The 19002-nt window shown below is 36.7% G+C and overlaps 2 protein-coding genes across 2 annotated transcripts; one reads left to right on the top strand and one right to left on the bottom strand.

Annotated features, from left to right (window-relative positions):
- Positions 1-1086: 1086 nt before the first annotated feature.
- On the top strand, positions 1087-6794 carry LOC103427134 (uncharacterized protein At5g02240). The gene is made up of 9 exons (XM_029100018.2): positions 1087-1678; positions 2247-2359; positions 2690-2743; positions 2853-2937; positions 3187-3292; positions 4388-4474; positions 4627-4724; positions 5565-5674; positions 6580-6794. The coding sequence occupies exons 1-9, from the start codon at positions 1372-1374 to the stop codon at positions 6643-6645; spliced, it is 1026 nt and encodes a 341-aa protein (XP_028955851.1). The 5' UTR covers positions 1087-1371; the 3' UTR covers positions 6646-6794.
- Positions 6795-7084: 290 nt separating this feature from the next.
- LOC103426911 (phytochromobilin:ferredoxin oxidoreductase, chloroplastic) lies at positions 7085-18207 on the bottom strand. The gene is made up of 8 exons (XM_008364992.4): positions 17675-18207; positions 10036-10152; positions 9260-9354; positions 8646-8739; positions 8405-8536; positions 8150-8254; positions 7591-7641; positions 7085-7514 (listed from the first exon to the last, which is right to left on the bottom strand). The coding sequence occupies exons 1-8, from the start codon at positions 17885-17887 to the stop codon at positions 7329-7331; spliced, it is 993 nt and encodes a 330-aa protein (XP_008363214.3). The 5' UTR covers positions 17888-18207; the 3' UTR covers positions 7085-7328.
- Between the last annotated feature and the right edge of the window lie 795 nt (positions 18208-19002).

Here is a 19002-nt window from a genome sequence, read left to right as displayed (position 1 = left end):
AAATACAAAATGATGACTCCATTAGTTCTAACAGTAGCCCATTTTTCTATAAGTTGAGGATTGAATCTATCCTCAGCCCCTCCCTCCCATGCCAACTGTGATAAGGTTCGTGCAGTTTGACCATTTTGATCGCACTGATAGAGAGGCTGATGCCCATTTTAATCAAGGACAACTTTTCATCGTCCTACTAAGGAATATGGTAATCGAATCCGAGTTCAGCCTGACTTTGACCCATATTTGAGCAACAGTGCTGTTTGAACTCATAAAACTAAGCACACAACTGACACTCTTTAATACAGAGGTCAAACACAGAATACAGAGCGTGATATCAAATTTGTGTGCTATTTTTTCCTTGAAGATAAAAAAAAAAAATTACAGTCAGGATCCTTTAGAAATTTGTGTGCTTAACAAAAAAATAAGAACTATTGCTCAAGTAATGGTTGGCCTAGGATCCTTATGGAGGCTTCGTACCATCATCTTCAACATTCAAAAACTAGCTTTTCGATTTCTTTTCATAAGTTTTCGTCATGTACTTTCATGAGGCTAACTTCATTGTTGATACTCTTGTTTTGATTGTGTCACACTTTTGGTGCTAATCAGCTTTGGATACAATCTCTTTCGAAGGAAGCTCTTGCTCGGCAAGAGTGAGATTTCATTTATTATTCTAGACACCCAGTTGTCTTAAGACCAAATCCAAAAGTTGGGTTAAAACTCAAAACTAAAGTTTTAAACTTGCCCAAAACTTCTCCCAAAAAAGGGTTTTGGGTTAAAACTTTTTTTGGGGCCAAATTTACCCGAGAAAATGAGCCGAGGTTAGTGGCTAGAACCTAGCGCTGCGACTCAGTTGCTGACGCTGTCGGTCACTTACAGAAAGACAAATTACTATTTTCTTGATCGAATGGCCCAGGTGATTCAACTAAGGTGTAGATTCAATTTTTTTTCTAAATAATTTATAAATACATTAAATCCAATAATTGATATCGAATATAATGAAATATAAAGGTAAAAAAATCTAAAAACAAAAAATTAAGTCCAACGGCTAAAACAATTAAAAAAAATTATAAATCTAACCACCAAAAATTAAATCCAATGGTTTGCCATAATAATGTAGTTCAACTTCGCCTTTAGCGAGAATAAAATCTAAGACATCTCACTTACAAGTAAGAAAAAATACCAATTAACTATAGTACTAGTGGCAATTTCGTTTTCTTTTGAAAAAAAACCAAAAAATAAAATAAGAATTTGTCTGCCAGTACTAAATGGAATGGATATTTGGGGGACATTTTGGTAAATCCGAGAAGAAATACAACGACCACAAGTCATAAACTGCTGTTTCCATCTCCTCCTTCCCTCCTCTGCTTTCTTGCTCACATGGCCATGGCTTCCAGACTCTCACCTACTTCGATTCTTAATCTTCCAATCCCAGCTAGAAATCTCCCAAACCACCCTCACAGAATGCCTCTTTTTTCTATTCCACCACCTCTGGATCTCCATGCAAATTCCTCTATCAATTCAACAACCATTTCGCGCTCTAAAGGACGATCATCGCCACCGGCACTTGGTGCTGTCCAAGAAGAAGTCGTCCAGTCCCCAAGTTCAGAGCGCACCGGAAATTCAGAAGCTTCCCCTTCTTCCTCTTCCAAGCTCGTTCTCGTCATTGGCGGCACCGGCGGCGTTGGTATTCCCCAAGTGGTCCTGCTTTGCTTTACTAGCTCTTCCTATGCTTGCACATACCATCTTTTTATTTATTTATTTTTTACTGTTCGAGTGATATTCTAATCTAATTTAAACTATTGCAGGGGGACACCCTCTTATTATTTATCTATTAGAATTTAAGCGATATTTTAATCTAGAGTTGGACAGTCTAGACATCTTTTAACACTATGTATGTAGTATATATGCGTATGTGTATATGTATGTATGTATGTGTTTGTCAGTTTGTGTGTGTATGTATGTATGTATGTATGTGTGTATATGTGTCTGTATGTATGTGTGTATATGTGTCTGTATGTATGTGTGTGTGGATATCACTAGTACTTTTATTTTGTTTCGAATTCTATTTCCGGGTATTTGTAATTGATGTTGGTTTATGTGCGTTATAGAAATTGAGCCTTGTGATTGTGGAAATGCGATTGGTTTTGTAGTGATTAGTGCAGTAGGTGTGTATCTGTATCAAATAAGTACTCCCAAGATTTTACTTCTTTTATGATTTTCTTGGCAACTTTGTAACCTGAATCTCATTCCAGGTCAGCTGGTGGTGGCTTCGTTGCTCGACCGGAATATCAAGTCCCGACTATTGTTGCGTGACCCCGAGAAAGCCACTACATTATTTGGTGAACACGATGAAGAAACATTGCAGGTACCAATTTCTGTGTAAGTAATTTATCCGGAGATTCCTATCAATCAATCACTCAAATGTTTTGCATATATTTCTGTTAAGTTAAAGCATCCAGCCCAGTGATTTATTTTCTAAGACACGAGGTTGAGACTTAACTGAGCCAAACACTTGGATTAATTATAGTAGGTGACATTTAACATGTGGATGAATTGTGTATGCTTTCCCGATTCCCTTGATAATTTCTTCCTCCAAATTATTTTTTGAGGATAAATGCATGCATTTTCTTGCTTTAAATTTGCATCCTTCCACGAGGAGTAGGGGTATAAGTTCTAAATATTCGAAACTTGATAGATATTCAAAGGGGACACTCGGAATCCAAAGGATCTGGATCCATCTATTTTTGAGGTTCGTGCTTTAAGTTCAGTTGCTTGTACCTTTCTTCCATTTACTGGATATAAATGTGTCAATGATTAATGATTCTGAAGTATTAGTTTTACAATGTCTTATCTTTTAGGGAGTCACCCATGTGATTTGCTGCTCGGGAACTACTGCCTTTCCTTCAAAGCGATGGGAAGGCGATAATACACCAGAAAGAGTTGGTTAGAATTATCCATTTTGAAACTTTTTCTTTACCAGTGAGCAAGAATCTCCATCATACAACATGGTGCACTATTTATCTTCTATTCGGATGTAATAGATTGCTGAACAGCCTTGCATACCAAATAGATTCATAAATTTTGTGCCAACTTCATGGACATGCTTGCATGGGTAGTATGCTCACAACCGAATGTTCTTACTCATCTAGAACTATGCTTTCAGAGATTTTGACTTTAAACTTTTTGTTCAAGATTGGGAGGGTGTGAGAAATCTTATATCTGCACTGCCTTCATCGCTGAAGAGAATTGTTCTTGTATCATCAGTAGGCGTAACCAAGTCAAATGAACTGCCATGGAGGTAATACTAATTCACTCGGAACTACATTTAGGGATTTAAATGCATCAGATTTGTGTAGCGTTCAAAATTTCATAGTTTCATAATAAGATCCCAACAGGGAATTGATAATAGTTTGTTGATGCACAAAACCGGAGGTCTTGGAACAACGTAAATCCGACCGTGAATCTGCATAAAATGTAAATGACACAAGAGCTATCGTGGTTCACCCCAAGGTTTGGGCTACGTCCACACTGATTGTATTGTATTTCTCTGTTGAAGAGGAAGAGAGAGCTTAGAGCTTAGGGGATGTGAGGAGGCTTCGAGAGGGATGAGGAGAGACCCTCCCCAATTGTGAGGGTGAGGGGTCCTTTTATAGAATAAGGACTCCTCACTTATTACATATTTGCCCCTTCCTTTATCCCATAATTACATTTAAGTCCCCTGAGTATTTGTACGAGATCTAAATACGAGGCCCTAAATATGGTATAAACATAGTTCATAATATGGCTGGGACTCATGCATTGCATTTAATAAGCAGCGGCATAGAAACCATATGAGGCTTGTGAACCTTTCATTTGAGGCACACATAAATTTACAGAGCTTTCCAGCAAGCTTATGTTTATAGGATTGTGTGATGTAGGTCTGATAGTAGTGGCTTGTGTCCTCGTTTTCTTGACATTCTTGTTCATTCCCTACGAACAATTTACAACAATCAAAGAGCCAAAGTTCCTGTCCTACATCACATACAGGATGCATTTAAAGGAATATATTTTCTCCTTGTACAAAATGAGACTCCTTGCAATTCAAGAATCTTCTTACGCACTGTTTACTTGTACCAATACCAGCTTATTTTTGTGAATGGTTATCTAGTTTCGGAATCTCGCATTGGTTTCTTCTTCATAGCGTAGATGTGAGTTTTATTCGCTATATAGTTCTTCGGGAGTAATGTAGCATTCTTGTACCTCTTCTTGTTATGGCTTTAAAAATTTTGATGTGACATGGACTCGATTTGGAACTGACCATGTTCATACAATTGGTTCATGATGAACAGATGAAGTGAGTTTCACTTTTCTATCTTCTTCTCACATAGAATAATTGAATTACATTGTTTTGTAGCATTATGAACCTTTTTGGCGTTCTCAAATATAAAAAGATGGGGGAGGATATGCTTCGTAATTCTGGCCTACCATTTACAATAATCAGGTTTGTGTAAACTCGTTAATGTACTTGTCTTCTGACTCTCTGAGAGACAATAGAACTTTTATAAAGCAGCTGTATATGGCAGACTTCAAGTTAGAGAAAAGCAGCTGATTATTCTTTCGGTGGTTGCTTATATTGTTCTTGGTGCGTTTCAGACCTGGTAGATTGACAGATGGACCTTACACATCATATGATCTTAATACATTGCTCAAAGCTACAGCTGGCAAACGGCGTGCAGTCCTATTAGGTCAAGGTACTTCAATTGCTCCGAGCATTGCATAGATGAATTAGAGGTTCAGTTCATGAGGCTCAATTATGGGTCCTCTGGTCTTCTATAAAAAATTTAGCATCAATTGGCAGCACCGCAATAAGCAGAACACAAAACCATCAAACAAGAGGTTACGAAATGTCAAGTGAATGAAGGCTGCTTCGGCAGAATGTCAAAGGAATACTTTGCTTTAGGATGAGAGATAGGCGGAGGGGGAAGGGTTCAATATGGGAAACTGCTATTTAAAATGTTATAGTAGGGCTGATGGACCAAAAATGAAAGGACAAAAACTGAAAAGTACTACATTGTTTTCTTATGTAATTATGTTGTTGTCGATGTATTCCCTTTCGGGGCTTTGATGCAAATGAGTTTTAACTTGTAACTTATTTCATTGTGTGTTTACTCTGCTTCTGCATTACTTAGGGATGGGCATTATTTATACGTCAGAAACCTTGACATGAATGCAGCTGCTGTGTCTATATTTGTTTGTTCCTGGCTTTTAGCAACCTTATACAACCGATGCTACCTTAGTAGATGCCTGGTCTGAGTCTGGAACATTGTTCAGTAGCTAGTAACTGATCCTGCATCAAGCCACACATTGAGCCAACCATTTGTGGGAAGGCTTAATTGTGTTGAGTTGAATATGGTGATTTAAATATCTCAAAATTAAATTTCTGCGAGATTCCAATATATTCCTGTCATACCTCATCAAGTCCTAAAGTTCAGGAAAGAATGATCATCTGCGTACATGGTTTTTTTTATTGAGTATTGCTAATTCCTTCCTAGAATGTCTTTAATCGGTTCATATTTTTTTATGGGAACCAGGAGATAAGCTAGTTGGAGAGGTTAGCAGGCATGTCGTTGCTGAAGCTTGCATACAGGCGTTGGACATAGAATGTACTGAAGGACAAATTTTTGAAGTCAACTCGGTCGAGGTAATTTTCTAAAGATGATTGCAGAAGTTAGGGGGTCACCACATAGTAATGCATGTCTGGTCTCAATTTTAAACATCCCTTGGCATTTGAACTCAAACTTCATGTCAGTCTTTAAGTATATCTGAAGATTTACTGACCATAACTAAAGAAAAAATGCGCCTGAATTGAAAGGTCATGCGTTAATACTTAACCTAACTAATAGTGGAAGCCTGTAAATTGATCTGTGATACTTCGGAAGGAAAATTTAAGGTTTCAATAATCTACATTGCATGTTGAAAGGTGAATGGTGTCCTTGCTTAATTGTTTCTAGGAAAATTTGAACCTCTCTTATATAAGACCCAAAAAAAGCTTTCGTAGACTGTTATTAGCTTCCACAGTTTGGCTGGTTGTGCGTGGTTCCTCAGTGTCACTCTTTTTGGCTTGTTGAAATTGATGTTACTTGGCTTATCAGCAACCCATATGAACATGGAAGCCCAAGTGGAATGGGAATTTTCCATCCGGATGGGGATGTTGCGGTTTCTAGGCCACCTATTTCCATGAGCTCGCCAGGATTTACATCCTGAAAGTGTCCCTTCAAGTTTGGATGTCAGGAAAAGTAACACCTGAAGCCGAATAAGTAGCTGTTAGAATAAGGAATAGAACATAATGAGGCAACAAAATAAGTCTTTGGGAATGAACTTGAATTGAGGAAGATGACTGGAATCAGTTTCCATTCTATTTTTTCCCCTCGGTGTATAAGAGTACACTGCTTTTGACCCTTCACGATTTGGAACACGCTTGATATTGCTGCCGTGTTTATTAGAGATCTGTTGCATCTGTGATAGAAATATCAAGGATTCCAATTAACCCTGTCAGGTTATTCTTTGAGGAATTCCTTTCCAACGGAAAAATCTTGTACTGTGCAGGGAGAAGGCCCAGGAAGTGATCAGCAAAAGTGGCGGGAATTGTTCAAAGCTGCCCGAGCTCAGTGACTGTATTTTTGGATTTCATTTGGATCATTCATGTATATCGACGATACTGTTTGGAAACAAAATATATAAATGTCTGTATAGTGTAAATAACTACTGTGTAATACTTCGATTAAGATCTGTAAATTTTGTTGCCCTTCGTTTGCTTATCAGTCGCTCGTGCATCCTCTAGAAGTGATCTCATGTTCTAAATATCCACACCGAAACTAGAGAATCTTGCTTTATATGTGAGTTTCTAGGTACCATTTTCTTGCAATTCTCCTTTAGTGGACAAACTATAGAATATTTATATAAACTTCTACTTTGCACCTGCCAAAACAAAACCACTCTAGCACAGAACGGAACTAGCCACAACCAAGTATCGAACTCATCACAAAAATATATCGTTCTTGCCATTGTGTCGCTTGTGAAACGGCAATGCGACAAGATGTTCAACTCGAGATGAGTTAAAATTTTTATTCATTAGGTGGCAAATTACATGATCTAGGGGCATATAAAAACTCAACTGAGTAGCAGTTCCCAACTGAACTGCATCACAATAACTCCATCTTACCATCGTCTATCTAGAAAAAGTTATATTACTATATACAAATCTGGATTCCGAAAGAACAAAAAAGAAGGGAAAGAATCCACAGAGGGAAGACGAACGGAACAGATACGAAGATAATAATGTTACAATCTAACTTTCAAAAGTGTGTGTTACTAATAAATTCTCCTTTTGTGTCCCAGGGGCGACTTTCAAAAGATTTCCCTATCATACTGCGACTCTGGTTTACAGTCCCATCCTCACAGCCGTACTCTGGAAAGTAATCGAGGAAAGTTTTGCTTCCTAGTTCATCGATTCCATTAAAGAGGAAGTTCACCAGCAAGTCCTACGGATTAGATTTTACGTAAGAAACTGCACTGCACTGATGTAAGAAAATCCAACTCATTCATGTCTAATAATACCTTAGCTTGTGTCTCCCCAATCAACTTTTTCAGTAGTGCATGTCCGGGATCCTGCTTTCATATGTTACCTCAACAAAATAAGTCACATAAACAGATAATTGGGGATTAAAGTTAAACTCTAACTTTAGTCAACCAGATTAGGAGATCATTCAACCCGTATAATGCTCGGTTTCACTACTCAACTTTTGTCAAGTTTTGGCATCACAGTCAACGACTAATTCTTCATAAATCGTTCTTAAACCTTTCTGAATGCCCGTTTTCCTCATGGCATTCAAATATAAATATTATGAAAGTGATCACATTGGCGGAAATGTTAATTTCACAATCTTCTAAAATTTCCAGCAATAAATCTACCACATTCTGGGGAAACACCTGTGTTTCTTTTCTTCATTATCTTTGTGTTTCATACCTAAAACACTGATTTTTTAAGCGTTGAGAGTAAACCAAAGGGATGCACGATGACTTCACAATAAAATCTATTCCAGAATAAATCACAAGGAATTCATACAACAGATGCGGAATGTGTGTAACAAAAAACTTGTGAAAGATTATAAATCACCTTCTCTGCTCTCCATGTTAGATATCTATGTTGCGCTTCACGGTTACATATAATTTGGGAGGCATTTGTCTCCACTACTGCTTGGTCCATCAGTGCAAGCCATGCCTGCAGGAGCAAGAGGAAGTTGTCGTATATTACAATTTGGAATCCTACAGGTTAATTGTCCTACAATATGAATGTTTGATATCCAATTCCACTTGACAGCATTATGAAAATATCACAAATTTGGGGGCATAAAGTCCATCAAATCTATACCTTGTAATAATCCATGAATGCAGAATATAAAACATCATAATTGTTGGGGCTTGACGTAAATCTTGTCCATATCACAATTGGTGAAAAGAATTTAAGTGACTCACTCGTAAGCTTTCCTCCCCAGGGTAAAAGCTGCATGAAATCTGAGTTCAGTTGCAATGCAATATCTTAAGAAAGATTGGAAATTACTATTGAAACGACATCCTACATTAGGTGCGCCAGTTCAAATCATTCCACATACCTCAGAATATTTAACACCAAGAGGTATTAGGCTTTTATAGTATTTGTCTCTGTAATGCCTTTGACTGATTACATCATGCAACGGATTGAGGTCCCTACAAATGATTAATCACGGGTAAGCTCTTCAATATATATGAACGATACCAAACCTGCAACAGCAAGAAAATTACAGTTCTGTTGCACTAAAACTAATAATTTGAGAGGATACAAAAGTGAGGTAAATGGTGGAGTTGTTAGATCACCACATCCAACATGAACTAAAAAAGACAAATAATTAATGACATATCAAAGCCAGAAAGTTGGACTTCTATAAATAACTGTGCTAAATAAGGGCTGGTCAGATTATGAAGAGGTAACTCAAATCCAATGCAATAAGAGATTTTGTATAAAATTCTAAAAGGACAGAAATTGGAAAAGCAAACGATTCATAGCAAGAAAAAGTAGGAATTTTAGAATACAAAAATTGTGCAGAGAGCCAATATATTTGTAATTTTGTTCTTATAACTCACCCCTAGCTTTTCATAAAAGAAAAAAGAAATGTATTTGTGTTTATGCTTAAGATTCAGAGTAATAATTGACAAAGGAACAGCAATACATTGATAAATATGAGCTTACAGCACAACTATGTTTATATTTGCACTGGTGAAGAAGTTGGCACAAAATATGGGCATATCAAATTCGGGTTCTGGGAAGACAGCAAAATCCAAAATCTGCATACGGTTTATGATACAACAGTTATTGGCATTGCAAAGGAAAATGTGAATAGTTCTATAGATAATAACAGAATATACAATACATGCACTACTTCAAGGAAAAGTTGTGCTGATTAAATTCCGCTGCAACAGCAATATATGGCTTCAGTTTTATTTATGGTTCACCTTCTAAATGCTAATTGCTAAATCAAATTGTGTGATATTATATTATTATTGTCCCTTCATAGTGTCAAGAGCCGGAAAAGATCTAACATGACAAAATAAACTTAACCATGAAGCTAGTTGGGAAGCAAATTACTGTACATATAAAACCAATCAAGCCTTTTGTCAAGAAAATTAATATTCGTGGGGCTACAGCACATTTCACACAGGACATGTAATCATCTCTATTTATGTAGACAATTCTGAAAAACATAAATCACCCTACAGTTGATTTTCCAACTGGTCTGTAACAAATTTTGTCCATCAATTTCACACGCTACCTCAAATGAACTACCTCTATTTGAATATGCTGGTGAAATACTTTTTTGAAATATAGCAAACCGCAGAAAATTCATTAGCTGAGTTATTGCACCAGGATTATAGCAATGATAAATCAAACTGAAACTAACATACTGAATAAAATGGAGCCTTGTGAGCATCATAGAGTAAATAAAAAGACATGTTAAAGCATGATACCTGCATTGTTTGGCTCTCAATGCATAAGCTACGTAGATGTCTAATTTTAGTAGCTTCAAATGATAACATTTGAATATCTGCTTTACCATCCATTGAAATCCTGGAATTATATCTTTCCTGAAGACGTACAAAGGAATGTTAAATATTATGAGAGGTGGTTATATTGTGACGTGTTGATAATTTGATACTATCAAAGCAGCAAAAGAGTTCTCACAAATGAAAAACAAAAAAAGAAAATAGTTCAAGAAATGGCCAATGTGGAAGTTGCAAAACTTTTGTGAAGATGGTCTACTCCAAATAATGCATATGAAAAAGCTGCAAAAGTTCATTATCTTCTAGCAAAACACTTTAGTTAGAGACTATATGAATTTAATACTTATTAAACGGAATTGAATATGAAGGATATACTGCTGGCAAACATGATACGATCCTTGCTAAAACTGCAATCAATCAGTTAAACATCTCACATTCTGAGGATTCAATTTCATTTTTGACAGAATTTGGGCAATCGAATAAAACAGTGCCTTCAGCTAACTCTACTGAAACCATACTGAATTGATGTCCTTTCATTGAGTCCTCCTAAATTGCATTGGTTTATCCTAAAGATTTCATTTCAATTGGAATTTAGTTATTCACCATGTACGAGGATCCCCGTTAAGCATCCATGGCTGAATGGCCAAAGCGCCCAACTCATAATTGGTGAATTTGTAGGTTCAATTACTACTGGATGCATGCAAAGGGACCGCATGCCGAAGTAGAACAATTCTTTTTTTGTAATGTGAAAAAGATTGTTTGCAAAGCAACTACAAAACCAGTCGATTGATTCACAGATAGATTTCTATCGGTATCTCTGTGGGTAGAAATAAAGATAGGGATCCAAGCAACGGCTCGGTCATTTTTGGAAATGTTTTGAGAAAAAAAAAATGTATCAAGATTCAAACCACACATTTTGAATGGGCCACATGGTGCAAGTATAGGACTTGATGACCTGACCACCTACCCAAGCACTCTGGACAATGTCTGAGCACCTTGGTCGAAGACAAATCAGATCTCTATCTTGAGTTGAGCAATCGCAATGCTCAGTTTCCAGTCCTAAGTACTAGCCCAACCTTAGTGCTCGGGATAGCATTAGCTTGGTGATTGGGATCCCAAGTCCCTATTGGCCCTGAAACCTCGGGGGAGAATCATCACAAAGGTGATTTGACACTCAAGGGAAGTATGGAGAACATGTTCCTAACCAGTGTCTTAAATGCTGATAATATCGGCGATATTTCGCCGATATTATCGGTTTTTCGCGAGACCGATATTTTAATGGTTATCCAATTGGTTTTTGTCAAAATATCGCGATATTGTCGATATTATCGCGAAATTTCAGAACTGTGCAAATCGGAGAAGAACGCCGGAGCTTCTACAGCTCCGGCCGACTGTAAAAGAGCCCCCTAGACTCCGATCTAGGTATGAAAATGAAATAGAAGACGAGAGGAACGTCTTTATAACGTCCGTTTGCCGTGAAACGGTCGGAGGTGTTCGGAAAGTTCGTCGACACCCACGGCCTCGCCGGAGATGGGTGTGCCTATTCCCGAGCCGATTTCATCCTAAAAACCTTGCAAAAACACGAGATAGAACTTCAATTTCACATCTAAGCTTCGATCTAGAACAGAAAAAGAAAAACTCGAAGCTTACCTAACCGGAGAAATTGAAGAAACTCGTCGGAGCAGGTGCAATGGTGTGCGTGTGGGTCTCGGTGCAGAGAGAAAGGAGAGGGAGGAGCAGAAGGTCGTGGTGTGTGTGTGGGAGAAGGGAGAAGAGAGATCGAGAGATCTCTGTGTGTGTGTGTGGGAGTGGAGAATGGAGAGAAATTGAAGAAACTTGCCGGAGCAGGTGCGATGGTGTGCGTGTGGGTCTCGGTGCAGAGAGAAAGGAGAGGTGTATGTGGGTCTCGGTGCAGAGAGAAAGGAGAGGGAGGAGCAGAAGGCCGTGGTGTGTGTGTGGGAGAAGGGAGAAGAGAGATCGAGAGATCTGTGTGTGTGTGTGTGTGGGAGTGGAGAATGGAGAGAATAGAGAAGGATCGAGAGAGAGAGACAGAGGTCTCTGTGTGTCTGGGTGTGTGATGTTTGTGTGCATGCGTTGTTGTGTGCGTGTGTGGTTGCGTGTGTTGTGTGTGTGTGTGGGGTTCCTCCTGTCAGGACTCAGGACACACTCAGGAACTTCTGACAACTTTTACAATTATTTTGACAATTTCAGACCATGGACAAAAATAATGGTGATTTCTTTGAAAAGAATCTAAATAATTCAAAACGCAGACAACTTTTACAATTATAACTTGTACAATTTCAGACCATGGATGGTGGTTTCATTCAAAACCGTGTGCCACTATGATATTCTTTCAAGAGGTGGAGTATCAGAGCCATTTAGAGCATTTTCGTTTCTTCTTCTTCCCTTACCTCTTTCAAAGCCATTCCAGATCCATTCCAGAGCTTGAACACAAAGGGTTCCATATTTAAAGTAAGTTTACAAACTTATATTTATATTATTGTAATTTATACAACAACAAAAAAATTTGTGTGGACTCGTATGTTAATTTTTTTAAGTAATTAATACTTGCATGTTAGTTTTTGTAAGTAATTAAGTAATGTTAACAATTACATGTTAATTTTTTTAAGTAATTAAGTAATGTTGTATAATTATTCCCTAGGATAATTTTAATATGTTTAATGTTATTTATTATTTTATTAATATTAGGTTTTATTATCAAATTGGATTATTATTCATTAATATTAGGTTTTTTTATTATCAAATTGGATTATTATTCATTAAATTGGATTATTATCAAATTAGATTATTCATTAAATTGGATTATTATTAAATTGGATTATTATTAAATTGGATTATTATCAAATTGGATTATTATTCATCACTATGTTTTATATTAGGATTATTTTTTTATCAAATTGGATTATTATTCATTAATATTAGGTTTTATTATTCCATATTATTTTTATAATTACTTAAATTTTTACATTCACCTCTCCCAGACCCTGCGTAAAGCGGGAGCCTTGTGCACTGGGTACGACCTTTATACTTAAATTTTTACAATCATTTTCTTTACTTTGTATTTAATTCTTCTGTAGAATAACTTTATTATTTAGGTTCTCTTATATAACCGTCATCACTACTATATTTTTTGGCCAAAAAATAATTGTCTAATTTTCATGAAAAATAAATATAGGTACGTTTAAGATGTCCAGTGGAGTTACTAAACATGATCCAGCTTGGGAACATGGAAACCCAATAGACGGAAACAAACATGGCACAATTTGCAAATATTGTGATCGGGTAATGAAGAGTGGCGGAGTGACACGACTTAAGTACCATCTTAGTGGATTAGATCCAGCAAAAAATATCCAACGATGCGATAATGTCCCCCCAGAAGTGAAGGCATTCATCAGCACATTATTAAAAAATAAAAAATAGCAGAAGGAAAAGATAACACATGGAATGGAAAATATTCGAGCTGGGCTAAGAGGAGAAGTCATTGGCCAAGCGGTTGACAGTGATGATGATGACGATGAGGACGAATGTGATGATGACATGGGACCTGAAGAACGACGCAGTTTGAAACAAGCATTACGTGCCTCCAAACAGTCAGCATGGGAAAGAGAACACCTTCATAAAATTCCTAATAGAGCACAAGGTTCCGGGACAAGTGGTGGTGCACAAATGAGACGGGGAGGCAGTCTTAGAGAATCACAACCAACACCACCAACAGCCCCAAGTTTATATAAGTCATCCAAAGCACGTCAAAAAAGTGTTTGGAGTTATTTCACTGGAGGTAATGTGAATGAGGGAATGGAGCGTCTAATTAGCAAGTTCTTTATCTATGAAAATGTCCCTGCTGAGAAAGCATCATCACATCATTTCAAAAATATGATAGTGGGATGTCAACAGGCCGGTGTTGGAGTACAACCTCCCACTCCCTATGAGATAAGAAACAAATATTTGGATATGGAGTATAAAGACATTGACGAGTATGTTAACAAGTTAATGTCAAAGTGGGAAACTAATGGTTGCACAATCATGTGTGACAGATGGACTGGCCCGACCAGATTGTCTATCATAAACTTCATGGTATACTCCAAGGGAAAGACAATTTTTTTTAAGTCTGTTGATGCTTCAGACCATATAAAGAACTACAAGTATATTTACAAATTATTAAGGGATGTAATCATGGAGGTGGGAGAGCATAATGTTGTCCAAGTCATAACGGACAACGGTTCTACATTTGTCAAAGCTGGAAAAAAGTTAATGAAGCGTCATAATGTGTTTTGGACATCATGTGCAGCACATTGTATTGATCTCATGTTTGAGGCAATGGGGAAGAGAGAATGTTGCTACTATGGTAAAAAGAGCTAGAACGATCACAAATTATATTTACAATCACGGTTGGTTGTTGGCAAAGATGCGTGAATTTTGCAAAGGAGAAATTATTCGTCCAGCTACCACTCGATTCGCCACCAACTATATTGCATTAGACAGCCTACTTAAGAAGAAAGCAGGATTGAAGCAACTATTCACTAGTGACGATTGGGCCAACCACAATTTCAGCCACTCAAATGCAGGTCGTATGGTGGAAAGTATAGTGCTTGATCATGCTTTTTGGACTCAATCAGAACATGTGTGCCAAGTGTTTGAACCTCTTTACAAAGTTTTACAGATCGTTGACACATAAATGTATCCTACTATGGGGGCAATATATGAGTTGATGCATGTAGTGAATGATGAATTGGAAAGAAAACATGGTGCAAGGTGGGTCATAAAGATAATTGAAGACCGATGGTATAAAACATTATACCACGATTTGCATGCAGCAGGTATAAATTATGTCATAATTTGCAATTCATTTCTTTAATTGCATAAGTATTATTTCTCTTATTAGAGTATGTGTTTCTTTGAACAACATATTATTTGAACCCTCAATACCAATACAGACCCGGTGTTGAAGATGATGGTACCCTTATACGTGCTGTACATAATGTATACTCTAAATTAGACCTTGCATCACCAGTAGTTGGCCAATTTGGAAATGAGGTACACAATTACTTAAATTATAATAATTACTTTGTTGGATTAAACTAACACGATTTATTGAATTCAGCTAACATGGTTTAAAGATGCAAGAAGAACTTTTGGAGAACCAACATCAGTTGCTGCTCGAACAAAAATGTCTCCTAGTGAGTGTAAACATATTTCACGATAAGTTTATAATAGAATTTGTTGGCATAATTAGGCTTATCAACATTGTTTTTCATTGTAGCTGAATGGTGAATCATGTATTGGACCGATGCACCAACTGTGAGAAAGTTAGCAATCAAAGTATTATCACAAACAGCTTCCTCATCTGCTTGTGAAAGAAATTGAAGCACATTTGCACTCATACACACAAAGCAAAGAAATTGGTTGGCTCATAGTAGGTTGGAAAAATTAGTTTATTGCTACTACAACATGAAGCTTCAAATTCGAGATAAGGAAGCAGAAATAGATCATGTCGACCGTGGTGACCCACTAGATGTGTTTGATATTGTTGCTGAAGATGATGATACAGAGGGTAACCAACTTTATCAATGGATTAGACCTCTTCATTTAGATGATGATGAAGGCAACCCAGCTCCCAGAGTTGCTGAAGAAGCACATAATGAAGGGATAAATGTAGAAAGAGTATTAGCGGAGGAGGTGGGATCTAGCAGCGCTGACTCTTTAGAAGAACTTTTGCGCCCAAGACCAAGAAACACTGGAATTCCACCTTCTTCCAATCCTACACAACCACAACATCGTGCTGATACTAATGATAGCTCTAGTACAAGATCAGGAGGAGACTCATCTACCACCGGAGGTGGGAATGATGAAGGATATAGTGGAGCTGGAGGTAGTGGTGGTGGATATGGAAACTATGTTGAACCACCTCCCGGATTTATGAGCCCCTTCACTGGTGAGGCAAACTTCACGCATGCAACACAGGATGAGGACCATGGCAGTAGACGGGCAGGACCAGGAATTGGTGCCACATGGAAGGACTATACTCGTAGAGAAATAGGCAAGGGGATTTTGTTAAGTCAAGAAGATGACTCGTTATCTATAACTTCGGACTCTGTTGGATTGGGAAGTAGTAACTATGGTTATACTCATAACCAACCATTTCCCTACCCTTCATATCCCATTCCTGTTGGGATGGAATCGAGTGACTCATGGAAACAATCCGAGACTCAATCTTCAAATGATTTCGCTTATGGACAAGGTCAACCAATCTCAGATCCATATGGGTGGCATGTTAACAATTACATGCAAAACTATTTTGGGGATTTATCATTTGATAACTACTCTTCACAATACACTCACTCTACACATAGAGATGATGAAGACAGTGAAAAATTTGAACCTCATAGGAACTCTATGTGGTACTAAGTCACTCATGTATCTTACCATGCAATGTATAAAGTATAAAATATTGTACTAATTCATTATATATAAATTATTATGGTGTGTTTAAACTTCTTTCATTAATTACTACATATTTTCTACACTCACAATATTTGCCAGCTCGCTATATAATCAACTTGATAATGTTAAATCCATCATGCAATGCATTTCCTTCCAATTTTTTGTGATAAACTAATAGATAATTGACTAAATAAACATCCTGCAAAGTTTCAATAAAAATTTCCAAGTTTTTCTTACAATTTCCGTGGTTTCCATATTATTTTTATCGATATCGATATTATCTCGATATTTCCATCGATATTTCCATGTTTTCGGACTACCGATATTTCCGATATTATCGATATTTAATACCTTGTTCCTAACCACACACAATTTGAAAGTCAATAGACACTTTATATTCCAACACCAAGTAATCCTTTTCTCCCATGTAAAAAAAAATTCAGTTAAATCGAGCACTTATACTGGTGATGTATAATCTATGATAATGGTTATAAAGAAAGACTTGGCACTTCATGCGATTGGGAACAAAGCTCCGACTAACTTACTGTAAGTTCCCTAGGGGCCAATTAAGGGAGGCCGAATCGAGAAACATATGGAAGCCAAAGCTGCTCAAATATGCTCAGTTGCGACCTACGTTGAGCAAAAGTCCGAAGCGCTTTTCATATGTTAGATTCCTCATATGTGCATTTACTGATCTTCATACCATAATTTTCCTATTCCCTGCTTCTTTCTAACTGATGAGGTTCTCATTCAATAGGAACATCCATGCAGTAATGTGATTATTTAACCACAAATGCACAAAACCTTTTATGTTAACACACATTTAAAATTGCATAATTAACAAAAGGAAGACGGCAACTAATTCCCAAACTAATCCACCCAAAAGAAAAAAGCCATTTATAAACCTCTTTGTTTTATTTTCAAGAAACAGGTGTGCAGCAAACCAGCATTCTATAACTTTGAAAGATAATAGAAAATATTTCCTCATCCAAGAATTGCATGCCAAAGGCCCAAAACTTCAAATCACACCAGATCTAAAGATGTATGCTGAAAGGCAACAGAATGCATACATGTGTATATATATATATATATATATATATATGTATGTATATTTATAAATGTATAAATGTATAAATACATATACCTGCAAGGGAGAAGGTTCCAGATGGGTGTGGAGTTTGGTTTCCTCCGAAGCAAAGTGAATGAATTTCTTGTAAGAAACTGCAGAGAGTTGTTGGGAAATGAGTCTCTGCTGCTTCCTACTGCTGCTGCTGCAAATACTAGAGAACAATACAGTGCAGATTGATGGCAAAGGTTTTTTGGGTATGCAAAACCTTAGAGAAGAAGAACACTCCATTGAAGAGAGAGAGAGAGAGAGAGAGAGAAACTTGCACTGAAGCAATCAGCCACCAACAGCAACCATAAAAATTCAATAAACCCCTCTCTGATGGGGTTTTGGATTTTTTCCTTTATTTATTTATTTATTTTTTATATTTTCTGGTGTTGCGAAAGATGGTAAGATTGCTCGTCGGTCAGTGTGTTGGATTCAACTCTATCCGGTAATACAGAAGTGGTAGTGAGCAGAAATCTACATGGACCCCCACCTCGGATGTTGTGTCTTTACTTTAGGCCTGCGTTTGCTTCATTCGGAACCTAAAAATATAAAAGTAGAAAAGTGCTTGCCTTCGAAATTTTCGATATATTTTACTGTACTAACGTTAAAATCAAAATCATCATTCTTTGTAGGGTAAAGTACAAAAAAATTATTTCAATTATTGGGGTTACGACATTTTCATACTTCATTTTTTAAAATTGACAATGTCATACCTTATCATATGAATTTGTGTCAATGTTATACCTTCCACTAGGGTTAGCCTGAATTTGTGCCAATCTTATGAATTTTTTAATAAAAAATGGGTTCATAAGATGAGATATGACATTGTCAATTTTAAAAGATGAGGTATGAAAATGTCGTGACATCAATAGTTTTTCTTTCTTTTTATCGTTATTTAAATATAAATATTATTTTCTTTCAAAAAATATATATATAAATAATTTAGGATTTTATCTATCAAATAAATTAATAATTATAGTAACAAATAACAATTTCATACTGAACAGTCGGTGTGCTTGATTCATATAGATAATTAAGTGGTTTCGAAGTAAATGTGTTTTTTTAATAAGATCTTTACATTATGATGAAAAATGAACAGTTCTAATTATGACGTTTATACAGTAAAATGTTGACACGTCGTTATATAAATAAGTTTAAAGCCAAACTATATATTTGATTACGAGAATTTTGTTAATCATACACAATTTATAATTTTATGGAGAGTGATTTATGAAATGTGTAAAGTAAATTATAAATTATTTTGTTAGGTGCAACAGTATCGGTACTTTTTTTTTTAACATACGATATTATCTACATTAAAGGGAGAGTGAGGTGGGCTAAGCCTCAATAAGCTAATA

The sequence above is a fragment of the Malus domestica genome, chromosome 03, assembly GCF_042453785.1.
Source record: "Malus domestica chromosome 03, GDT2T_hap1".
NCBI lineage: Eukaryota > Viridiplantae > Streptophyta > Magnoliopsida > Rosales > Rosaceae > Malus > Malus domestica.
The sequence above is the reverse complement of the archived record's forward strand: the minus strand, read 5'-3'. Positions and strand labels throughout refer to the sequence as shown.